Source organism: Heterocephalus glaber, unplaced genomic scaffold (assembly GCF_053883595.1).
Source record: "Heterocephalus glaber isolate CG9 unplaced genomic scaffold, H.glaber_assembly_v1.0 deba00000676, whole genome shotgun sequence".
In the NCBI taxonomy this organism is placed as follows: domain Eukaryota; kingdom Metazoa; phylum Chordata; class Mammalia; order Rodentia; family Bathyergidae; genus Heterocephalus; species Heterocephalus glaber.
In genome coordinates, this window is record NW_028258156.1 from 6673865 (window position 1) to 6700734 (window position 26870).

The 26870-nt window shown below is 34.8% G+C and overlaps 1 protein-coding gene across 14 annotated transcripts in view; it reads right to left on the reverse strand.

The window, feature by feature from the left end:
* The window catches only part of Stk31 (serine/threonine kinase 31), a 100761-nt gene extending 73980 nt beyond the window's left edge, over positions 1–26781 (reverse strand). For 7 of the 14 annotated variants that reach the window (XM_087206662.1, XM_087206658.1, XM_087206665.1 and 4 more), the window contains exons 1-10: positions 22838–26781; positions 22269–22343; positions 20658–20704; positions 20521–20573; positions 18393–18491; positions 14986–15060; positions 13478–13636; positions 3655–4013; positions 2225–2399; positions 372–487 (exon numbers count right to left, since the gene is read on the reverse strand). In XM_087206662.1, coding sequence (XP_087062788.1) covers positions 372–487; positions 2225–2399; positions 3655–4013; positions 13478–13636; positions 14986–15060; positions 18393–18491; positions 20521–20573; positions 20658–20704; positions 22269–22343; positions 22838–22896 — 1217 coding nt within the window. In that variant the 5' untranslated portion in view covers positions 22897–26781. Of the gene's footprint in view, positions 1–371; positions 488–2224; positions 2400–3654; positions 4014–13477; positions 13637–14985; positions 15061–18392; positions 18492–20520; positions 20574–20657; positions 20705–22169; positions 22344–22715 lie in introns of those variants that run through there. The other 7 variants (XM_087206659.1, XM_087206655.1, XM_087206653.1 and 4 more) reach the window with 5 other exon arrangements.
* Positions 26782–26870: the final 89 nt, after the last annotated feature.

Genomic DNA, 26870 nt, shown 5'->3' on the forward strand with positions numbered 1-26870 from the left:
AAATAATATATTTTTTCTTTAGACAGATTATAATTAATTTACTGAAACCTTTAGTTTCAGTATACTGAAAACAGCCCCCAACAAAATAATTGGATATGGTAGTTTCCCATCAAACTACCACTTAGAAGTTATTTTGATTTTTTTTTTTTTAATTTCACTCAGAGATGACCTTAAAACACGATAGCTCCAAATACTGATAACAGAACCCGGACAAAAATTATGAAATTAATTTTAGGAATAATTATCTTTAGTTTCTCATAAAAATACAAAGATTAAATTTCAAAGTAATAATAAGTGGATACACAATTTAATGCACCAAGTAACTGGCAATTATTTTAAATTATCCTTCTCAAAAATATGCTCTTACATACCTAATTTCTTTTAGTATTTCTACTTTAGTGGCCAGATTTTTCATTCTGGTACCTACTTGAGTCTTCAGACTACTTTCTAAATGTTTGGTCAAATTCATTGTAGTCTCTTTCTCTTGCTGAAATAAGGAACAAACAAATCCTAGTAAGACCCAAATAAGAAACTATATGTGCTATTATTTAAATGACTTTAAGCATAATTAATAAAATTTTAAAGATTATAAAATGTTAAGTGTCAGTAATGGGGGGATGAATACAAACAAAATATACTGTACACATTCAAACCCTCCCAAAATAATGTGAAATAGGTATGGCAAGACAAGGGAAGTAAAGGACAAGTGTGAATATGATGAAAGTAGGTTATGTGCATGTATAAATCTGCCAAAATGAAACCCATAATCTATATGACCAATGAAAAAAGAATGAAAAAAATGTTAGTCACAGAACTGAACTGAATTGTCAAAACAGGGTCCCAGCAGGTGTCAGAGAATTAGAGAATTGATGTGTAGTGTCACAAAAAAACATACACTTGAAAACCACACAAGGGCTACGAATGTACCACAGTGGTATAGCACTTGCCTAGCATGCACAAGACCCTGTGTTTAATCCTCAGTCATCCCTCCCCCTCAAAAAAAAAGAAAACACACTATTCTTGAAGTGGAAAAAAAAAAACTGAATCTGACTCTGAACAAATCTTGAGATCTAACTATCATAAAAGGAAACAAATGAAGACAAAGAAAACAAGCATGCAGATTAAACAATTTAAGAAATATCAACCAAAATACAATGTATGACCCTAACTGGGATTATGACTGGAAGAAATCAATTGTAAAAGTAGAGCCATGTGGGAAATCTGAACATTACCTGGACATTAAAGGCCATTAAGGAATTACTGCTTAATTTCAGTATGTATAGTATTATGGGTATGGTTTGGGGGAATTTTTTGTTCATTTGGGAGTGGGGGATGCTAGGAATTAAAACTAGGCCATGCACTCTGCCACTGAGCTACAATACCAGTCCCTGATTATAATATTTTTAAAGTTCTTTTCTTTTTTGGTACGGGGGATCAAACTCGGGACCTTGCACTTGTGCAAGGCAGGTGGCGGAGCCACTGAGCTAAATCTCCAGCCCTAAAGTTCTTTTCTATTAGCTATAGCTACATATTGAAGAATATGAAATATTATGAATAGAATTTGTTTTAAAATAATCTATGAAGTACAGATTTAAGAAAAGACTGCCAAACCCAAGACTGAAAAAATTGATGATGAGTACATGAAGACAAATTATTCAATTCTCTTTCCTGGAATGTTTGAAAATTTCCTTAGTGAAAAATCTTTCAAAAGAACATAAAATAAAATGTAAATGAAAAATGATTAAATATCAACAAAATCCAAAAATTATTAGTTTGAACTATAAGAAAAAAATTCATCTGTAAATAAATGTAAGGAAAGAAAAAAATGAAGAAGAAAGGCAAGGAAAAGAAAGGGGAAAAAACTGGCCAGAAGTTAAGTAAGAGTAAATTAGTATGCAAATTTCCCAGTTGAATATTCGTTACCTTAAACCAGTGATGGCAAATCTTTTAGAGGCCAAGAACTCAAACTGCAATCTAAAACCACTTATTTATCCCAAAGTGCCGACACAGCAATTAAACCTGAATACTGAGGTATTAGTTTAGAAAAATCTCATACATTAGCATTTCTTTTTTTTTTTTGGTACCAGGGATCAAACTCCGGTCCTTGCGCTTGCACAGCAGGGGGCGAAACCACTGAGCTAAATCCCCAGCCCAGCATTTCTTGTCTTAAAGGACAACACCCATGCCATAGGTTCACCACCACTGCCTTATGCTTTGATCATACCTGCAGCTCCTGAGAAGTCTGTTCTACTTTCAATTCTAATGCCTTGTAACTTTCAAGAAGAATCTCCTTCTCTGCTTTAAGCTTTTCATTTTCTTCAATCAGTTTCTGGTCCTGCTTAATTTTTGCCAGGCTGACATTAGATCCTAAATTAAAGGCACCAACAGCCAAACTTTCCCTATTAAAAATAAAATTCATTTTTTAAAAACACTGTAAAAGACTGACAGAGTTCACAAATTAAAATTATCTTGGGTTTTTTTTATACCACTTTATACTACACATTTAGAGTTAATACTGGAAACTAAAATATTTACCTAATTCAATATTTCTTAAAAAGTATCTAATGTAATGTAAACTCTGTCTTATGACTGAGTTACACTTCAAAAATACTGACTCCAACTCTCCTATATTCCAAATTCCCCATGGTACTACCTACTCCAGAGATAAGATAAAAGACATTTCTGAATCATTTCTTCCAATCCCTCTCCACCATCATCCCCATTCTATTTGACAGTCTAGTTCCTAAAGCATGGGTAAGATCTCATAAAACAGCTGTATCACCCAAGATACAGAATCATGGCTTGAATCACAATACACAATACTATATATATAAAAATAAATGTGACTTTTCCTTCAAGTTGGTAATTAAAAATAATCCAAAAAAGGAAGTCCTAAAGAAAGTATACATGTCTGAGGTGACAGATGTGCCAATTTCCCTGATCTCATCATTACATAGGGTACACATGTACGAATATATCACATGGTATGCCATAAATACGTTCAATCACTGTCAATTGCAAATAAAAAGGGTTTTTTAGAGGTGAACTCCTTTGGAATAATAAAATTCCATCACAACAAGTTTTCATGGGAAGATCAAAGAACGTTTCTTTTGTTAAAGAAGAAAAGGCAGAAAATACTTACAGCCAAAGAAAAACAACAATTTTTTCTTTGTTTGGTGCTAGGGATTGAAGCCAGAGAATCATATGTGCTAAGCATATGCTCTACCACTGAACTATATCCCCACCATTCCCAACTTCAAATCTGGTATGAAATTCTGGCTGTGCCTAATTCAAATTTAGAGACAGATTTTTATTTTTGATAGATGTATTCAAAGGATTTGGCATGAAAATTGGATTTATGAATTTTAAAAACTTCAGCAATGATTTTTCTTTTAAACTTCTTTGTTAAAGAAAATATTCCTGCTAGGGCCAAGGATTTAGCTCAGTGGTGCGGCCACCTGCCTCACACACAAAAAAGATAATTATATGAAAATATTTCTGCCAAAGCAAAGGAACACACTTGAAAAACTTTTATTAGTATCATCCATCAAAATTACTATATAATATTCCACAAGCATAAACAAGCATCCCCTTCTACAAGGGCTACCATACATTTGAAAATTGTTAAAACTAAAAACCCCATCACACTCTTACTTTGAAAATGTCACGTGATTCCCTGAATCATTTTCATTCTTCAAGTTAACACTCAGCTTCCCATCTATGCGCCCCTTTGGCCTACTAAAGTTTGATTGGTTTGATCTGTGACCCCACAAGGGAATGGGATTCTTGAGATTCCTGAGAGCAAGCTGACTAGGATCCAATTTTTTCTCTTCACAGACGTTAGTGCTAGAAGTGAGTTGACATTTTTCTGCAAATCCTTTCTTAGCCACCTCTTCTCCTATATCCACACTGTCATACTCAGCCTGAGCAATAACTGTTCCATCTTGACTGGTTGCTTTGATTCTCATTTTTATTTCCTTTTCAAAAATCAAGCTACCCAAAAAGGTTCTGCCCTAAGAGAGATAGGAAAGAAGACATAAACCAGCTACTTCAACATATTTTTCTATTCACTAATTTTACTTCTATGCATTTTTTTCCAAGCATTGTATTTCAATGTATTTCCCTTATTGTTGTCTACATGCAAATATACTTGTACATGTATATTCCAATTACACACTCATTAAAATCTTCCTTTCCAGAAGTAGTTAATAACCACAGAGGCAGCCATATTTACAAATTTATACATGTACACTAATTAATTAAATATCCTAGAACAATTTTTTTTGGTACCTGGGACCAAACTCAGGACCTTCAGATTGTGACAAGTGGCGGCACTACTGAGCTAAATCCCCGGCAGCCTAGAACAATATTTTTAACCCAGTAGATTGTTCTTACTATTCTTATTCCAACTAAATATGACATTCTGAGCTACACTACATAAAAATGAATTTCTGGTATCTAGAAAAGGTACTCAAGGGCCAGGGATTTAGCTCAGTGGTTCCAGCGTCTGCAGCGCAAGTACAAGGTCCCGAGTTTGATCCCCAGTACCAAAAAAAAGAAAAGGTACTCTATTTCCACAAAACTGAAAAAAAATTGTTTAAAGGCAAATCAGGTTTCATGGTTTTGAAGACATGAGCAGGAATGAGCAGGAACAAAAGACCAGAAACTCGGGCTGGGGATTTAGCTCAGTGGTTCTGGCACCTTCCTCAAAAGCACAAGGTCCCAAGTTTGATCCCCGGTACCAAAAAAAAGAAAGGCAAAAAAAAAAAAAAAACAGAAACTCAAAGCATAAAACATCAATAAAATTTTTTTAAATCAACAAACTGATATTTTGGAATGCGAGATGCTAGAAATTAGCCCATTAAAAACTTTGAAATATAATTTTTAAAGGTACAACAGCAGTATAATTGTCATACGATAAGCCACATGAGAAATTAGGTGCGTGCTGATTTTTAATTATTGATTACTAATCCACCACACTGAACAAAGATATAACTAACATGTTTGAAACTGGAATGTATCTTGAACTTAATTTTAATAAGAACATATCTACTCTTCTAGAAATCTGTTAATTCCTAAAGTTATTTTGATACAGTCTAAATACTCATCTTTTCCCAAATTCCAAAGGTCTTCCCCTGATTCCCACTCTATACTATAAACTACTCATTTTTCAGAATCTATAAAAGATAAATTTAAAACATAAAATGGGTGGGATATTGCTTAAATTTCCTGCTTTGTATCTTCCTTGAAAGAGGGATATAATTAAACTGATGGGCCATTAACTCTCTTAGACTTCTATTTTTAGCTATATTCCCACTAGATAAATATGAAAAACAATATAAAATATATATAAATAAAGCAAACCAAAGAAATCATACCAATAATAATCAGAAAAATTAGAGTCTTAAGATCAGGCAAGGCAGGGGGAAGATGGTGCATACCTGTAATGGCAATATTCTGGGAGGTTGAGGCAATAGGACCACAAAGTTCAACACCAGTCTGGGAAACTTAGTAACTTAAGTGAGACCCAGTCTCAAAATTTAGAAAGATAGGGGGATGTAGCTCATCTCTGGGGTACAATCCTCAGTACCATCAATCAAAAAAAAATAGAATTTAAAGATGGAATGAAAAACTAGAAAATGCAAGCTGGATATATTTAAAGAAATAAAACTCTTTAAGATCCAAGAAATTAAATGATATTGTTAAGGATTAAATATTTTCTACCTCTTTTTAATTGTACAAACATATAGAGGGTACAGTGAGACCTATGTAGGAGTTCTTTTTTGGTGCCATGGGCTCCTTTATCAGTCTGGTGAAATCAATGCACCTCTTCTCAGAATAACATTTTTAAATGCATAAAATACATAATATCTCATTTCACTGAGATATAATTTAACTCGAAGATAAGAACTCCTGGGCCTAGAATAATTATCTGAAGGAGTAGAGGAGATTCAAACTATACAACATTCAAGGATTACCAATAATCATTATTTTTAAAAAATAATTTTTTAACCTAAATAATCAAAATGCCAAAGTACTTAAACAAAAACACAGGTCTTACAATTTTTTCAAAGTATAAAATTTATAAATATAACCATTATATCAAGAGTCTGGCCATGGTGGTGCGTTTCTATAATCCCAGGACTTGGGATGCTGAGGGAAAAGGTTCACCTCAAGTTCGAGGCCAGACTGGGCTATTTAGAGAGTTCAAGGCCAGCCTGAACTACATGGTGAGAACTTGTTTCAAAAAACCAAAAAAAGAAAAGAAAATGTAAATACAAATAGCAGATTTGATCCAGAAGGCTTCAAAAACTCAGGGAGATCAAAACACATTCAAAAATAACATATTCAAAATGTCATTCACTAGCCAGAAATGGCAGTGCACACCTGTAATCCCAGCACTCAAGAGGCTACGGCAGGAGGAATGCCGAGAGTTTGAAGCCAGCCTGGACTACACAGTGAGTTCAAAACCAACCTGACCTACATAGCAAGACTCTGTCTCAAAAAGCCAAAAAAAAGTTTTCAAAAAATTTTTTCTTTTGGTACTGGGGATCGAACTTGGGACCTTGCACTTTCGAGGCAGGCACCAGAAACACTGACCTAAATCCCCAGCCCTGATTTCAAAAAATTTAATTCCCTGAAATACATCACATTATCATTCTGATCAATTAGATATAGTTTTCTGGTTAACCTAGTACCTACAAAAACCCTTAGTTTCAACTATTAAGTGTCAAAGCCTATCTAAAATCTAAGTACAACTGCTACCCCTACAAAGTGAGTGTTTGAAAATTATTGCTGGAACATGTGGAATTCTTAATATATCCAGAAATTCAGTCCTCGAAGAGCATATGAATCCAAATGGAAATACTCTACAAACGTTTCAATTACCTAAGCCTGAATGTTCTAAAGGCATAAACCCCTTGCTCAGAGATTTTATGTAGATATATGATTTTTAAATTTCACTCTGAAGTAAAGTTCCTTTTAGTTATAGTAACTAATCAAAATTAATACAAAACTGTTCAAGCCTAAATCACATATAATCACAAAGACAAACCCTAAAAACAAAATAAAATCTGAATTTTCCTCAGTTCTAACAAGCAACATGAATGACAATGTAGAGAGGAGGTGAGCCAATCCCAGCACCCAGGAAGAGACTCCCCAGCCACCATTCCACCATTCCCAGGGCACAGGAGGTGAGCCACACGGGCACCAGCAGCACCACTGCCCCCCCCCGCCCCCTGTGGAAATGAGAAGACACGTAAAGAAGCCTCAAAAACAGACTTCCAGATCACCTACAGCAACCCCAAAGGGAAAGGAGATGGAACAATCTTATACTCAACCACCTGGACTCCCTGAACTGGCAACAAAAGAGGATCTGGAAAAAATGAAATCAGAAATAATTTCTCAGATAATAGCAGAGATTGGGCCCATAGTGCAAGACATGACTAATAAATCTAGAGAGGACACAGATAAAAAAATAGAGGATCTGAGGAACATGATGGAATCCCAACATAGGAAACATGCAATCCATAAAACAGATACAAACAGATTTCCAGGAGATTAAAAATTCCATTGAAAGTCTACGCAGCAAAATGAATGAATGTGAGGACAGAATTTCAGATATAGAAGATAAGATTGCAATTAGTGACCAGGAAAAGAAAAATTGCTTCAAAATTATAAGGTACCACGAGAAATCAATCCAGCAGGTGCTAGACGATGCAAAGAAGAATAACATAAGATTGATTGGAGTCAATGAAGAAACAAAAGAGAGTGCAGATGACATAAAAAAAATGTTCACAGAAGTAATGGAAGAAAACTTCCTAAGCAGGGGAAAAGAATTTGACATACAGATAAGAGAGGCATATAGGACTCCAACTAGCCTTGATCAAAAAATATCTACCATAGGCATATAATAGGATTCCAGAAACCCAACAGAAGAACAAAATTCTACAAGCAGTTAAAGAAAAGAAACAAATCACACGAAAAGGAAAGCCCATCAGAATCACAGCAGACTTCTCAAGGCAAACCCTCAAGACAAGAAGAGCTTGGAGTGATGTATTTCAAGCCCTAAAGGAAAACAGCCTCCAACCCAGATTGATGTACCCTGCAAAACTATCTTTCAAAATTGATGGAGAAATAAGATACTTTCATGATAAAGAGCACCTGAGGAACTTCATGAATACCAAACCAGCACTCCAAAAAATTTTAGACAACACCCTAGGAAAAGACAATGAGGATCACAACTCCAGGAAACCCAGCAGAATGAATCCTTTGGGTGTGACAAATTAAATGCAAAGGGGGAGAATCCAACAAAAAGAAAAAGTCATGACAAGGCTTTTAAAACTTTCAACTTCATCTCCCTAATGAGTGTACAATTCTATCTTGTTATTGTACTGATTAGTATTTTTCTGATTCTAGTGTTGCACATCTTTCCTCGTGCTGTACTGGGTATTTATTATCTTCTTGTGTCTACATTTTAATTGGGTTGTCTATTAATGAGCTCTAAGAGTCCTTTATATATTCTGGTCATAGGTTCTATGCATTGTAAATAGGGTCTGTTTAAGGACTACTTTTCATTTTAATGATGTCATTTAAAGTTCTAAATTTTGATAGAATCTCATCAATTTTTTTCTTTTATACATCAGGTTTTTTGTATCCTAAGAAGTTCTTGCCTACCCTAAATTCATAAACATTTTCCCTTATAATTTCTTCTTATAGTTTTATAGTTTTAGACTTTCATATTTAGGTTCATAGATCCCTTCAAGTTACTTTTATGTATGGAAATAAAGGGTTGAGGTTAAATTTTTATACACAGATACGAGGTGTTCTAGTGCCATTTGCTGAAAACACTATTTTTTCCTCTGCTCTTGAATTGAACTTATATTCTATAAAATGTTAATGTTAAATAATCTTTCAAAACTCAGTGGACCATACATGTTTGGTTCTATTTATAGAGTCTCTGTTTTATTCCAATGATCTGTATGTCTTTCCTTACAACAACACTGCCTTGATTACTGTAGCTTTAGAGGAAGTCTTAAAATTAGGTAATAAATGTCTTCCAACACTGTTTTCTTTTTTTTTCTTTTTACTTTTCTAGGTCCTTTGTACTCCTACATAACTTTTAAATTTCAATGTCCAGTTCTTCATTTATAGCAAGTATACATAGACCCAAATTTTTGTATATACTTTAGGTTTTCTAATCCTGCTAAATTTAAATACAAGTTCTAGGGGCTCCTAGAGATTTCTTAGTATTTTCTCTGTAGATGATCATTTCATTTACATATAAAGATTTTGCTTCTACCTTGTCAATCCTATCCTAATTGTGCCATTTTATTGCCAGACTATTTTGGTTTAGGCCTATGTTTCAAAGTTTAATGGACAGATGAAGAGTAGGCATATCTGCCCTTGTTCCCCACCTTTGGGAGAAAGCTCTGTATCTTCTCCGTTCATATAAGGCATTTTCGCTGGAAGTATGGAGTACATATCTTTGATCTGTTGAGAAGGTTCTGTTCTACTTCTAGTCTCCTGATAGCTTCTACCATTAACAGCTGTAGAATTTTGTCCAATACTTTTTCTCCAACTAGTGACAGGTTCATATGGCTTTTTCCTTTCCTCTGTTAAAATGATGACTTTTAGGGGTGGATCTTCCAATGCTGAACCAACACTGCCATTCCTATAATAAAACCACTTTCTACATACTGCCAGATCGGACTTCTAATAGTTTGCTTTGTTAAACAAATTTCTATCTATGTTCATATTTTTTCTTCTATTATCTTTATCCAATTTTAGGATTAGCACAATGTTGATTTCCTAAAATGAGGAGAGAAGTGTTCCTTCTTTTTTCTGCTTTAAATGTTTGATACAATTTATCAGTTAAAATGTAAATGAGCTGCTTGTTGTCATATAGGTAGGTTTTCAAGCTAGGAATATACTTTCTTTAATAGGTGCTATTCAAATTTTATATTTCCTCCAGAGTTAGTTTCATTAATTTGTCTTCCAAGGTACTTCTTAGAAGTTATCAATTTCAAAAAAGATTTTTTTTTTTTTGTACCAGGGATCGAACTCAGGTCCTTGTGCTTGCGCAGCAGGTGGTGAAACCACTGAGCTAAATCCCTGGCTCTCAAAAAAGATTTTTGTAATGTGCTTTCTATATCCTTTTAAATTCTGTAAAATCTGTGATAATGTCTCCTAGATCTTGATATTGTAATTTTAAAAATGTATAATTTATATTGTATAACAGGAAGAAAAGGTCTAAAGGAGTAGGGGAAGTAGGGGCGGTAGGGGAAAGGAAAGAAGGGAAAAGAAAAAATCTGGGAAAAGGAAAAAAACAGAAACAAAGTCTTTGCAAATAAGGAAGTGGAGGGAGGGGGTGAAGGGAGGCCATGGAAAGGGCAAAAAAAGTAAGAACCAAGATACATCATGTAATGGTACAAGATCCCAGTGATAAATGTAACTATTTTATACCTAAAATGTACCAATAAACTTAATGGGAAAAAAAAAGAATGACAATGTAAATGACACCTAGGTGTTTTATACTTATACTCTGTCATATATAGAATACCATATATTCTTTTAGAAATGTCTTTTAACTTTTAACATGGGAAAGGTGTTAAATAAATCTTTAGAGACAGAAACATATATTTACTTTTTTTAAATAATTAACAATTTAAAAGAGAATTTAACTTTCAAATAAATCCTGTCATTGGTTTAGAATACAGAAATTTCAACCATTAAAAAAGATTAACATGGGCTAGGGATTTAGCTCAGTGGTTTCACTGCCTGCCTCGCAAGCGGAAGGACCCAAGTTCAATCTCCGGTACCAAAAAAAAAAAAGATTAACGTTACTTTTTTGATATATTTTGTTGTTTTTCAAATTTCTAAGTTGTATTCAAAAAATAAGAAAGCTTCATTTGCTTACTACTTTTTTCTACCAAATCTTGTATATGTGTATTAGAAAACAGGCTAATAGACTGTTCAACCCAAATTCCAGTCATTAGCTCTCATTCTCTGGATTCTACACATAACCTTTAAAGTATGAAAGCATATATGAAATACTCAATCACTGCTTTATCTTCAGTAATTTGTAAGCACCATTCTGAATAGCAAATTCAACCATGCAGCCAGATGGGTGTGAAAAGTATTAGTTTAAAAATGTGTGAAAGATATTTCAGTGTCCATGACACTCCCTGTGAAGCATAGGAAGTTTTTCGTTTTTACTCACTTCCTACTACTCATCCATTTATCCAAATTAGGCATAAAAAATTAATAAAATATTTGTGTCTACCAAGACAGTCTTTTCTCTACAGAACTCATCATCATGTGAGGAAAGAAGAAATTACAACTCCACACGTCTTAAACATAGAGTGACTAAAACAGATGCAGAGAGACAGATGGGGTGTGTCAGCAAAGACTTCATATAAGAGATCACAAATGAACCTTGAGCTGAGAACTAATGGCTAAACATACGTTTTCTAAACAGAGATATTCAAACACACCTTATTTTCCAGAAAAGTCTGACAATTAAATCTAACCCAAAAATCTTTTTACTGAGCTAAACATCCAAATACAAACATCTGCATTTAGTATCTATAAAGAATTTATTCATTTAGTACGTATAATCTATGAAGCATATGAGAATTTTCTCCACTGAAGTTTATACCTTCAGTTCCAAAAATAACGTTTTTAAAAATACTTTTTTCTCAATTCATGTTTGTGTCGATACAGATCTGTGTATATATCATCTTACTATGAAAACTGCAGTGGATTGAATTCTACCCCTGGCTCGGCATTAATTATCATTTGGGCTTTAAGTAAATCATTTAATTGTTCTAGACCATAATTTCCTCATCTGTAAAATAAGATGACAGCACATAAATTCTAAGGATAATAAATTTAAGAAGCTATGGTTCTGTTCTGGGCATTTTGCAGGAAATTTAAAATAAGACTCTACCTTCTTCAACACGTTCATTAAAAAAGTAATAAACTAGATTTTAAACCAAAAATTTAGGGTATAATTTTCATATACCTCTGCACCTGCCTGACAAGTACAAAGTCCTGAGTTCAATTCCCTGTACCAGAAAAAAAAAATTTTTTTATTACACCTAGACTTTACAGAAGTCTGAAGTCTCAGTTATACACACAGAAATTTTTTGGTTTTTTTGGCGGGGAGGGGCGTTGAGACAAGGTCTCACTATGTAACCTGGGCTGGCCTCAAACTCGTAGCAATCCTCCTCACTCAACCTCCGGAGTACTGGGATTACAGGCGTGCACCACCATGCCTGGCTAGAAATGTTTTTCTATGTAACTACATTATAGACAAACTTAGCATTAAACATACCTACAACACTCTAAAAACAAGAAGTAAGAACCTCGGATTATAAACTTAATTTGTTTTGGGGAAGATGGCTGCATCTGTGTTTGTATGGGGAAGATAGCCATTGTCATGTTTGTCATATTTGATATGGAGTTTGGGAATGGAAGCAAAATTTTGCTGTTTTTGTGAACTGAATGGTTTGTGAACTGAATTGTTTGCAAATGGAAGCGTATGTCAACCAAAGTATTACTGTACAAGGTTTCAAATTTCAATTACTGTTCCTTCTAATGATTAAATCATGTTTCACATAAACCACTTGAATTGCTAATAAAGCAATTACAAATCTGAATACTTTGAAATGTAACATCTCTCATCAGTACTACCACTCACCGAAAGAACCATCATTATTACGTAATAGATTTAATAGGAGGTAAGATGCTTCTAAGTCTACCCCTGAAATTATCAAATGTCTTCCAAATGTTACTAACCCATAAATTAATGGAAATGAATACAAACTAGAATACAGATTACCAAAACACCATTTCCAGTTACTGCAACAAATTGTATAAGCCTCTGCCAAAATGATAAAATCTGATTAATTATAACCCCACTAGTTTTAAATTTGTGGTACTTATGGCCAGGTCTAGATTAAAGATCATTGTTATTTAATAGTTTTACAAAAACAAATGGTAACAGAGTAACTATATTGATCATTTTCTCAATATAAGATACAATCATTTTAAACTTTTACACCATAAGGAACTATTCATATTTTATTTTTTTTAAATATATATATGCACACATATACATATCACATTATCACTTGTATCTATTCATCAGGAACGTTTACCTAGCAAAGTTACATTATAAAACTGCTTTTGAATTATTTTGTTTTATATGCTTGTGGTGCTACAGATAGAACCCAGGACCTTGCACATACCAGGCAAGTGTTCTACCACCAAGCTATACCCCAGCTCTGAATTATTTTACACTTGATCTTAGCCAAAAGGCTGAGAAATAATTGATTTTATAATTCATTTTTATTAATTTATACAAGCTTTTATATTAAACAAAGTTAATGAGCTTTAATTATAAAAATACTTATATTTTCCAATCACGTAGTTTTATTTTCCTTAACAAGAACATTCAAAATCTGTTACTTGCCTGATCAAATTGAGTAACTTCTTGGCCAGAAGGAATCTGTAGTCCCCAAAGTCTATATTTTTTGGCAACGCTAGAAAACTGCAGCTCCAAAGGAATTTCTACTATGTCAGATCGGTTTAGAATTTCCGTATTTCCATAGTCAATGTATCTCACCAGACACTACAAAAAATTGGACATAAATAGTAATATTGCACCTAGATTAAAATCTCCAAAGAAACCACAATTTGCTGCTTTCTATTAATTACCTAAAGTTAAGATAGCACTTTACCTAAAATTGAAAAAATATTCAGAAACAGAGCTCTAGTAATATCCTCAAAAAAAGAAAATTCATAAATAAATCAGTAAAGAATACATCAATAAATCAATAAAGAAATCAGTCATTTCTATGTTTGGTATTAATTTTCAATGGTACCACTTCTCACTTTGGCATATCTTTAAGCCATTGGTATTTTAAATAAACATAAGTCTATTAAGCTTAGCCCTCTATTATGCTTTCTAATATTAAAATCAATCAACATTTTTAAACTCAAGTTGGAAAATAATAAAATCTGAAAAGAAAGGGAGTTATCAAACTTCCTTTGATCACTTTCAGCTAGGCTCAAATTGATTAAATTTACCCTTAGCCCCAGCTATTTAAAAATTGGGGGGAAGTTTTACAAAGTCAAATGTCATCTTGTCTTCTAATTTAAAAAGCAAACACAATTCAAAATTAAATCTCCAATTGTCAAATTATGTGGAAAAGTTCTATTAGAATGGTCTATTTCACTAAAATATAACATCATCTATGCAATAATAGTTTTTTTAAAAATACAAGCCATTCAGAGTATTCATAAAATTATTTCATCTTATCACTTTATTATACCAAGAAAAATATTTACAAAACATACACAATATATAAGTCCAGAAAGCAGATGTAGAAAAATAAAAGCCTAAAACTGTTTTTATATAACCTACAATGTGCAATTACTACCAGTTATTCAGAATCTCATTTTCCCAAATTCTGTTAAAAATCTTCCACAATGTAAAAAATAAAGCTGCTTAAACAAAAAAAAAAAATTCATCTCATTTAACCTAGGCACAAGGAAGGGGCAAACGAGTCTTTATTATTAATAATATTCATAACTAAGTAAAATAGATGCCTAACTTCATGACCATTAAAATGTCTTTACCTATTCATCAGTCTCAATAAAATGAACTTTCACAGTTGCTCATTAACAAGAACCAAACATAATCATTAAAAACTGAGGTACAAAGAACCAACTAGTCACCAAAGTAATCTGCAACTTATATCATCTATTATTAGACAATCTGAGGTGATTAAATTCAGGATTAATTTCTTTCCTGTTCCGTAGGGGGGAAAATGTGTTTTAATAAATTTGTAAGTTCACTAAATCAGACCTTATCACTACTATGAATAAGCATTGCTGGGTTAAATAAGCATCAAATTTTGGAACTAGAATATTCCTTAAGGCCAAAAAAAATAAAAAGCCTGAACACATATTTCCTGCCTTTTCATCACTGATGATCTTCAATACTTTACATCTGTACCAACATTTATCTTCAGAAAATAATCCACCATAAATCTACAAAGAGAAAGCAAAATTATTTGGTTTTTGAAGAAAAGCATGCTAAGTTGATCAGAATAAAGATCACTATTTATTAAACACTTATTGTTTCAATAAGCACTTTATACACAATAACTTAAGTGCTTGGGCCAGGAATTTAGCTCAGTGGCGCTGTGCCTGCCTCGAAAGTGCAAGGTCCTGAGTTCGATCCCTGGTACTGCCAAAAAAAAAATAATAATAACTTAAGTGCTTCACATACAGTAACATTTAATTCTCACAAAGACTCAATGAGGCAAGTACTTTTATTTCACCACTGGGTATCCAAAGTCATAAGCTAATATGCAGAAAAAACAAAATTCAAACTTATGGGAGAGATCATCATGTTTGACTAGGGACAAGAGCAAGGGAGGGACTCTGCAAACCAGGCACTGAAGAAAAGCAAAGACACAAGTATATGTACAAAAGAGAGTAAGAATTAATGAGTGCTTAAAAGAGTATATTTCAAGGAAATGTCAAGGTCACCCTTAACAAAACTAGGCATACAAAATCCAAACATAAGGGAAGGGGATTTAGCTCAGTGGTTCCACCGCCTGCCTGGCAAGCTCAAGGTTCCAAGTTGGTTCCTGGGCACAAAAAAAAATCCAAACATAAACTAATTACAAACACATTAAGAGGCTCGGACAATACCAGTTTCCCTCCAACATCTCCCTCCCTCTGCATCCCTCCTCTCACTCCTAGGAGTCTCCCCTCAAACCTGAACAACATTAGCCCTTTTCTCCAGCTATAAAAATAACCTCAATAGAGTATGGTTGCCAGGCATGGTGGCACATGCTTGCAATCCCAGCACTTGGGAGACTGAGGCAGAAGGATCACCATGAGTTCAAGGCCAGCCTAGGCTACATAGTGAGTTCAAGGCCAGCTTGAACTACATAGCACAGACCTTGTCTCAAAACAAACAAACAGTGTATGACCTACTTGTTCTTTTCATGTTATTTCCCTACCTCTGTCTCTGACTTACTCCTTTCCTTTTTCTTTTTATTCCCCCTCTTTCCACATCCCAATCTAATTGACAGCAATATAGGTCAGTCTGTAAGGAGTACTAATAAAAGAGTGACAGTGTTAAAACAAGTTTTAAAGTACATGGTTGGATCTGTTGACATTGTTATAACTTGTAAGTATCCTCCCCTTACAATACAGTGTCTGAGTCTAATCCTATTTAAGTAACTTGAGGAGGCAGACAATACCGAGAGGTAAAGAAATCCAAGATCCTATCACTAGAAAGCAATACTAGCTAAAAGGATCTCCATTCTAGCCACAGTCTTTCCACTTTAGTTGATCATCAAAAATAGGCACACACACCAAAAAACAGAGGCATGAAGAAACAAGGCAACAAAATGCCTTCAAAAACTCCCAACTCCTCCAAAGCAGATCCAAGAGGCATTGATGGGGAGAAAAGCAGAAGGCAAGCAGTTAATTTACTCAAAATGATCAACAAAGAAACAAACTCAGTGAGCCCAAATATTATATAACAAAAAAAACCAACAGTAGATCTAATAAACTGATCAATGAGCATAAAGACTCAAATAAAAAACAAGTACAAAAATGATTTAAAACACAAATAACAAATTTGCCAAAGAATTACAGTCCATGAAAAGGTGCCAAATGGAAATGAAGAAAAATAATTCTACTGAAACAATGAGCAGCAGAAGTGAACTAGTGAGGAGAGTTACCAGATCCAGAAGATAGGTCTGATGTACTTGATCACATCCTTACAGAGGCATTAAAAACAATAAAAGCAAGGAACACTGATCCAATAGCTACTAAAAGAAACAAAGAAGGCTAACCTAAGACTAACTGGAGTTAGAGAAAAGTCAGAGGACAAAACATACGAAATTTTAAAATCTGTCTATAGAAATCATAGCAAAAACCTTCCGAGAGTGGAGAAAGAATTCAACATATCTAGGAATGGGGAAAAAATAAGAACCAAGATGCATTATATAAAGGTACAATTCCCAATGAGAAATGTAATTGTGTTGTATACCTACAATGTACCAATAAAAGAATTTAAAAAAAAAAAAAAAAAGAATTCAACATACAGTTAAGGAAGGCATATAGAACCTAAAATAACCACAACCAGAAAAGAATTTCTCCATAACACATTCCAGTTAAATCCCAGATGTCCAATGCAAGGACAGACTCTTAAAAGCTGTTAAGAGAATAGCAACAAATCACTTATAAAGGTAAACTCATTGGGAATACAACAGACTTGCCAACACAAAACTTAAAAGGCTAGGAGAATCTGAAGTATATCAGGATAAAAAAAACAACTTTCAACCCAGACTAATATAACCTACAAAACACTATTTCAAAATTGGAGAAATAGGGGCATTCCATGTCAAAGAACACCTTAAGAAAGTCATAACCACCACACGAGTACTCAAAAAAATTCTCAAAGATACCAAAGAAAGAGAAAATTCCAAAGGGCTGACTGGAATGAATACGTCAAGCAGAGTACATATTCACAATCATTTAGTGAACCTCAGCACCTCTGACATTTTTTTTTTCTGGTCCTGGGGACTTAACTCAGGACCTTGCACTTGTGAGACAGGCACAGCACCACTGAGCTAAATCCCTGGCCCACCTATGACATTTTTGACTGGATGATTCTTTGGAGAAGACAAGAGGGCTCCCCTCTGTCCTACACAATGCAGAATATGCCAGCATCTTCTGGACTTCATCCACTAGATACCAGCTGTGATACTTCCAGTTGTGACAATCAACAATGTCTCCACACAATGTCAAATATCTCCTGGGAGTCAGAGTGTGAGAATACAAAAATCAGTCTAGGCTGATAATAATCACTTTAACCACTTAACCAGTTAGGGGCATAACGCCAACTTTGTCTTAAAGGCACAGAAACATGGGTATATAATATTCACATTTATTACTTAGAATATTTCTATTGATGAATTATTAATTTTAATTTTGAGTTTTACATTAAACAATGACTAACAGGAAAAAATAAAATATAAAGTATTGAAATTTTAGTATTTGAGTGTTTATAAAAAAGCATCAAAATTTTCCAACATCAACTGTTTTTTGGTGTAAAAAGTCTAAAATAACAACAGAAATAAATTCCTATATGAACTACAATGAAAATACCAATAGAACTTCACAACAAAAATAATCTTTATTTCAAGGCAATCTTCACACATGACAACAGCACATTCCACACACACGTATCACACTGACAGAAAATGTGTTTTGCTTTTCTGGCCTTTTTGTATGACATACTTGGTATCTCACTGGTCTTGCTGTTTTTATAAATTATAACCAAGAATATGGCTCACCTTCTTTGGATCAAGATTTCCAAAAACTGAATTGGCATAGGGACAAACTTTAGACAGTGAGCAACCAATCTTCATAATGTCCTTATTTCTATTAATATTCTAGAAGAATAAAGTATAAGATTCAGTAAAATATTATTTAATAGTGCCGTATTATTTAAGATTCTACTAAGCATGATATGCTGCACACTAGATTTCACTGAATTTCAAAATACACATTAGAGCCAGGCATGGTGGCTCATGCCTGTAATCCCAGCACTTGGGAGGCTGAGGCAGGAGGATTGCTTCAAGTTCGAGGCCAGCCTAGGTTACACAGTGAGTTCAAGGCCAATCTGAACCACACAGCAAGACCCTGTCTCAAAAAAAAAAAAAAAAAAACACTAGATTTCAAACTCTTAATATAAGGAATATAAAATATCTTGTTCATATTTTATGCTAATTATATTTTGATCAAAATTTTTGATGTGAGTTAAATAAAATGTATATTTATTAAAATTAATTCTACCTGTTCCTTTTTATTTTCTTCAATATGACTGCTAAAAATATTTTTAAATTATTTATGTGGGTCACCTATTTCTACTAGAAACTACCAGTAAGAAAATACTGCTTAACCATGTTCCTACATAATAAGCTTAAACATATAAACTATCGTTCAATCTGGGGCACCATTAAGACTGACAAAGGTACTATTAATACAGAAACATTGGGCATTGAAACATTGCAACCACACTTTAGAGAGTATACGCATAAGGAGAAATACAAAATTGCCAGGAGTTTTCTGTATCACATTTCTACAATATTTTTACATTACTTAACTGAAAAAAAAAAAGAATTGGCTTATTCTTCTACAACTTTTCTTCTCATAAATTCTTCTTTTTCACACATTGCCAGTTTACCCCTGCCCCCAACAAGGAGTTCCCATTTACAGGAAGTATAGAAAAATGTAATTCTCTTCCCTCCCATATCATATATATTTCACAAAATCAAAACTCAATGTGCAACTAAGGGATTCTCCATCATTAGTGCTTAACTTTGTATTTAAAGTTGAATACATTACTTGTTTTGCAGCTAGCAACAGAAAATTAGAAATGTTTAATCACTGGTTCAAATTTTGGAATGAGAAAAATATGTCTCAAGTTCAAATTTAAGCCACTAGAAAATAATGACTGAGTTTTCCTCTTCCAGGGACAGTAAATACAGGTGTGGCAGCTTACAGAGGTTCTCTGAGCTGACTTAAGAACAGTCAGCATTTGACATACTACCATCACAAGCTTTCCACAATACAGACCCTAACAGAAACAGGGTGTGCCCAGCCCCTGGTAACAGATCATTTGCCTTTACACCAAAAAGGATAGGAAAGCACAGAAATTTCTGCATGTGGAGTGTGCCTAAGCGAGTGCCTAAACTTCAAAGAGTCTATGCTATGGGACCTAAAATTATTATGTGATTATCTAAATCAGTAAGAATTATGTGTTCCATGAGTGCCAATGTGTCCATGACTAGATCAAGCATGCTTTCCTCACTGAGGAGCAGAAAGTCATTCGTGAATATGGTGAAGGGACAAACAGTCAGAAAGTAAAACTGAAAAGAACTGAATTTGTTTTCATTTTTTTAGACGGCAGATTTAAAAACTTCTTTAAAGAAACTTTCTTCTAAAAAAACCCTAGAGGGAGCTATAACTTCACAAATATAATAGATGCTAGCCTCCTGCAATTTACACTGCTTAGAATATTGGTAATAAATTAAGTATAACTCAGTAACAATCTTGCTGGTTCACTTTTGAATTTTTAACCTAGTCTTATTATTCCTGGATATTTATTTTGTTTTTGCCGTACTAGGGATTGAATCCAGGGCCTCACACTGAGCTATGATCCCAGACCTTTTTATTTTTTATTTTGAAACAGGCTCTCACCAAGTTGCCCAGGCTGGCCTCTAACTTTCAATCCTCCTATCTCAGCCTCCCAAGTACCTACCTAGTTGTATAGGGATGCATCATTACACCCAGGATTCCTAAGATTTTATTTTTGTTTTTGTATTTGGTGTTGTTCTGTTCTGTTTTGTTTTGTTTTGTTGTTAAGAGTTGGATTAGGAAGGGGAAGGAAGACAGGAAATCAAGCAGGCTGCAATTTACCTGAGCCCAAAATGTAACTGCATCTTCTACATGACTTCCAACCACATCTTCAACTAAAACCAAATTACAATGCAAAGAAAATTAGAAATTATTATCATCTGAATTTTATACCCCAAAATAATTTTTAGTGTCAATACCTTCATTGTAGTGTGTATCTTCATCCCTTTGGACAATTTCTGAAAAACTAAATTCAACATCTCGAATTAGGTTATAATAATCTATCAATTAACAACAAAAAAGACTAAACCACAAAATATTCAAATTTGTACAACTGCTGTTTTGCCCGAAGGAAGTTATCAAAATTCAGACTCTATATTAAAAATGACCTGAAACATTTTCTCCAATAATTCTTGTTTTGAGTATACTGTAGTTTGCAATTTCACCACATGTAATCTGTATTCCTAAAATTATCTTTAGTCAAACTTTTACTCTGAAGAAGATAATTCATGTACATTTTGTTTGTTTTAGTGTTCCTGGTTTTTTTAATAAATTTTATTTTTTATCCCTTTCCCTCCTCAAGCCCTCTCCCTTTCCTAGGTACAAAAGCTTTGTTTCCATTTTTTCCTTCTATTTTTCCTTTTTTTCTTGTCCCTTCCTTTCTTTTCCCTTGTTCCCCTTCCCAATTAAACACTTTCTTCCCATTTCCCAACATTCATTATACATTTCAGTCCTTATTTCCACTACATTTGGCCACTTACATTAATCAATACTTTGGGAAAAACTGTGTATATACTTTTTAAAAAATAATGCCCTCTTAAACAAGTGTTGAACTTTCACAATGTAAGCAAAGACAAACACTACAAATACTTGAAACTGGTAGTCTATCTTTTTTTAAAAAAAGACACATTGGGTACTATTTTTTTAAGAATCTTTGGGATTAAAGACATTTTAAAATGATCAAATTTTGCCCATTATCTCAAAAATAACTTTTTAATTACACAAGACTGTACTATCTGCAAAATATTTCAAAAGAAATGTTCACTACAAGTTTATTCCCTACACACTGGAATACTGTACTTTCCATTCATAGATGTTAAAAGAAAATAAAAATATACTTTTGGTTTTCTAGTGTTGAGTTCCAGCTAATTTTCTTTTCAGAAAGTTATTTATGCAAGGTATACATCTATCTTGATAAGCACTGGAGTTGATGTGATTGGCTGGCATGCTTTTCTCCCACCCTCTCCAACACTGTTTCTGTGACGTATCAACGAAGTATATTATATATAATAAATAGGCCCCCAAAAATTTTAACAACAAAACCCCTCCATGGAACTGCCTTATACCTGGCATGTTAAGGGGACGGATATATATATATATATATGGATTTTTTTTAAAGCTTTAACAGTTACTAAAAGCACCACTAACACAAAAGTTTCAAATGCTCTCTCAAATATGAAAAGAGAAGAGTTATTAACACTACAGAGCATCGAGATGTCAAAACAAAGTTTTTTAAATGTTGATCAAAACGTGGTTTTAAAATAGAACTGACAGTATTTGTAAAACCAAGTTAGAACCCATTTAGAGAGATTATACTCTTCTCTGTAAGACGGTAAGTCTGAAACAGTAAAAATAAAAATGTTTGTTTTGGAAATCCCACCACTTGTTCTAAAAAGCTATTTTCTAGAATAGTCTTATTTAAAATGACTTGCCCCAGGCCAGGGATTTAGCTCTGGTTCCAGCGCCTGCCTCGCAAGCACAAGGTCCTGAGTTCGATCTCCGGTAACAAAAAAATAGATAAAATGACTTGCCCAGAAGATGAAGGAACAGATGCTGTACCCATTTTTTGCGAACGTGGATTACCAAAGGGTCCGTCCAAGTCTGCACTACAAAATGAGAATTTGGAATAAATCCTTAAAGGTTATTTTATGAGAGATTTCGCAGTTTAAATGGCACCGAATTTGCAAAAAGGGGAGGAAACAATTCCACCCAGGGGGAGGCCCAGTCTTCACAAAACCCTCAACCCCAAGTTCTCTACAAGCCACTTTCGCATCCGGTCACCACACTCACACACCTGGTGCCTGGCGCCCCTTAGCGGTGGCAGGCGGGGGAGGTGGAGGCGGGGGAGGTGGAGGCGGGGGAGGGGGCGGGGGGAGGCCGCGTCCCGGGCTTAGAGCCCTAACACGGGACCAGCGACTAAAATACTGTCCTGGAAGTAGCCGCCATCGCACCCCACCTGCCACAAGAAGACTACTTACCTCACACTTTCTTCCACAGAAGCGCTATTAAAGGAGCCCTGACCCCACATGCTGGGCCCCCAGCCTGCCACCCGGTGCCTCGTTAACCTTCAGCCAGCCGTCGCGCACGTGCTGACGCTTACCACGCTCGCTTCCGCGGCTTCGGACCCACACTGCGCCTGCGCGCACGGTGCTGCAACATTGTCCGGGCTGGGCTGGAGACCCGGCCAGGTCGAAAGTCACGCGGTGCCAAGGACTAGGCCCTGGAACACGCTTCGAGGCGAGGACTCCACAAGCTGCTGCCTACCTGCACGCAGAAAGCAGCGCATTAAGGACTGCTGGCGTCTTATAGGCCAGTATCCCCGCACCTGTGAGCCAGTGACTGGTTCGGTTTATCAAGAGGCCATGACGTAAAACCTTTATGTGGGGTGGCGTGGGCTTTCCTGATTTGTTCAGTAAGATGTAAATCTCACAACGTTCCAACTGCAAGCTTCTCGATGTTCTTTTTGAGAGATGGAAAGGGGAAAATTACCTGGATTAATAAAAAATGTGCTTTTCAGACAGTAGTTTTACATGCATTTCTCAAGCCAACCTTAGCATCTGTGTCTCTTACCATTGCCCTTTTGTAGGGGCCTGGAAATTTAGCTCAGTGGTTACATTGCCCTTTTGTTTTTATGACGTACACTTTGTGGCAACCCTTGCCCTCAAAGTAATTTAATGTTATCGAGGGTATAATTTACATATAACAAATTGCAGATTCAAAAGTTCACACTATGTTAACCATGAACGTTTCCATGCATCACCGAAAGCACTCCCACAAGTAAGGCAAACATGCCTATTACTCCCAGAACTTCCTTATGCCCATTTACAATGCCTTACTACCTCCAACTCTCTCTCTCTGCTTGTATCACATACACTAATTTTCATTTCCTAGAATTGATATTAATTGAATTATATGGCATGCGTTATTTTATTTGGCTTCTTTTGAACAGCATTTAATTATTTTAATAGTCATCTGTTTTGCCTTAGAGTTTGTTGATTTTTATTGCTAAACACTTGCAATGATACACATTTGGGCTATTGCCATTGTTTTAAATAAAGAGGCTATTGTGTGCAAGTCATTGGATGGACATATGCTTTAATTTCTCTTGGGTTAATGCCTATTTGTGGAATGACGCCGTGGTAAAATTAGCCAGGTGTGGCGGCACACGCCTATCATCCCAGCACTGAGGAGACTGAGGCAGGAAGATTATGGAATTAATTGAGCCTAGTCTGGACTACAGAGACTCAGTCTCAGAAAAACAAAAAAGACCAAGAGATGGAGAGGGCTAAGAGAAGGAAGGAAGAAGGGAGGGGAGCAAAGGAGGGAAAGTAAAAAGAATTAAAATGTGTTATGTACATGTACCAACTCCCCACCGTGAATGTAATCATTATGTGCTCCAAACATGTACTAATAAAATTTTTTTAAAACAAAAAAACAAGTAAGACTATTTTACAAAGTAGTTGTCTTACTTTATATTACCACCAGCAGTGCTTAGGAGTTCTAGTTGTTCCATATCGTCATTATCATTTGAAGTGATCAGTGTTAAGCTTAAATATTTATGCATTATAGGATCTCCTTGTGGGCTTTTTTCTTTTTTTTTTTTTTTTTTTTTTTTGCGGGGAGGGGGTGAGTCTGTCTCACTATGTTGCTCAGGGTTGTCTCAAACTCCTGAGCCAAAGCACTCCTCCCACCTCAGCCATGGTGCTGAGACCATAGGCATGGGCAGCACCACGCCCAACTTTCATTGTGGGTTTTTTTATTTGCAGTGTTCTCTTGACCGAAAATACTGAGCACCTTTTTTATGTTTATCATCCATCTGTGCCTCTTCTTGGATAAAGCATCTATTCAAACCTTTTCCTATTTTTAAATGGATAGTTTTCTCATTATAGACTTTCAATAGTTCTTTGTATGCTATAAATACAACTTCAGATTTGCAAATGTCTTCTCCCAGATATGGCTGTCTGCATTCTCTAAGAATATTTTAAAAGAGCAAAGTTTCAGGGACTGGAGTTGTAGCTTGGTGGTAGGGCACTTGCTTGGCATAAGCTAGGCCTGGGTTCAATCCCTGGCACAAAAAAAGAAAAAGGAAAGAAAGACAGGAAGCAAAAGTTCTTAATCACGATGAAGTCCAACTTATCAATTTTGTCTTATGGGTCACACTTTTGTGTTATATCTGACAAATCTCTAGCTAACCAGTTCGTAAGTTTTTTCCTGTATTTCCTTTTGAATTATTTGTATGGGTGTCACATTTACAATATTTTTGTAAACTTTTTATCAGATGTAAAACATGAAGCCTGGTGTGGTGCTGCATGCCTATATTCCCAGCACATAGAAGGCTGAAGAAGGAGGATCAGCGTGAGTTCAAGGCCAGCTTGTCCATAGTGAGTTCAAACCCAACAAACTACACAGCAAGATCCTGTCTCCAAAAAAAGATGAAAAACAGGAATCCAAGTTTTTTATGTATATATGGATATACAATTTTTCCACAGCATTTGTTGAAAATACACTCATTTTTCTACTAAATTGTCTTTACACCATTATCAAAGATTAGTTGAACACAGATGAGCAGGTCCCTGAATTATGTCCTTTTACACTGATCTCTTTGCTTTCTTTAGACTGTTGTCTCTAGTTTTAAGTCTTGAAGACAGACACTGTAAACCACATACTAATGTTCTTTTTCAAAGTTGTATTAGCTTCATAGTTACATGCAAACTGTAGTCTATTTAATGTGTACAGACCAAAAAATCCTGCTGAGATTTTGAGATGATGTTGAATCAACACATCACTTTGAGAATTTACATTTAACAGTATTGAGTCTTCTTATCCTTTACCATAGTACATTTATCTCCACTTATTTAATTCCTTTATTTCCCTGAGCAACACTGTTTACCCTTAACGTTCTATACATCTTTTGTGTGACTTATCACTAAGGATTTCCATTTTTATGATACTGTAAATGGTTTTTTTCTTAATCTCAATTTCTGGTTGTTTTATTGCTAGTATATAGAAATATAATTTTGCATATTGATCATATTTATTGAATCCTTGCAAACTCATTATTTCCAATGATAGGCTTTTTTATAGACTTAAAATTATCTACATAATGACCATGGTACCAGTATATGCAAATAAAGACTTTTACTTTCTCCTTTTCAACCTGGACATCTTTTTTATCTTGCTTTATGCAATGGCTAGAATTTGCAGTACAATGTTGAATGGCATTGCTGAGAGCACCATTAAGTATGATAGTACCTGTGGGATTTCAGTAGCTATCCTTTAATAGAATGAAGTTATCACCTATCTGTATTTTGTTTAGAATTTTTAATATATACATTGAATCTTTGCAAATACTTCTTTTATATCTATTGAGATGATTCAGTTTGTTAATATAATGAATTACATCAATTTTCAAATACTAAACCAACCTTGCATTCCTAGGATAAAACTTATTTGGTCATGATGGAGTATCCTTTTTCTATATTCCTGTATTAGACTTCAAAATTATTCAGAACTTCTACAGATATGCTTAAAGGGTGTATTGACTTGGAATTTTCTTTTCTTGCAATGTCTTTGTTTTGACATCAGAGTAATGCTGGACACAGAATAAATTTTAAAGAAGTCCCAGCTTTGATTTTCTGGAAATGTTTAGAATTGATATTCTTTGTTCCTTAAATATTTGGTAAAATTTGCAGTGCAGCTATTGGGCCTAGATTTTTCTTTGTGGGAAGTTTTAATTACAAATTCAACTTTTTTTTTTTTTTGGTACCAGGGATCGAATTCGGGACCTTGCACTTGCGAGGCAGGCTCCTGAACCACTGAGCTAAATCCCTGGCCCACACATTCAACTTTTAATAGATATGGGCCTAATCAAGTTATCTTATGATTGAGTGAGTTTAGTAGTTTGTATCTGTATTATGAATTTTTTAAAGTTCTTATTTTCCTGAACCCTCACCATTCCCACAAACAGGCCAAGAGCACCTTGTCCAGCATGCCCAACAATCAGGTCTCCAAGTGTGGTAAAATGGTCTCTGCCACAAGTTCCCCCTTTTTTCCCTACCCTGTGATCTAGTGATATGCCAAAAGCCCCAATGACTTATCTTGTGCCTTCTGTTTGTGTACTCTGTCCCCTCAGT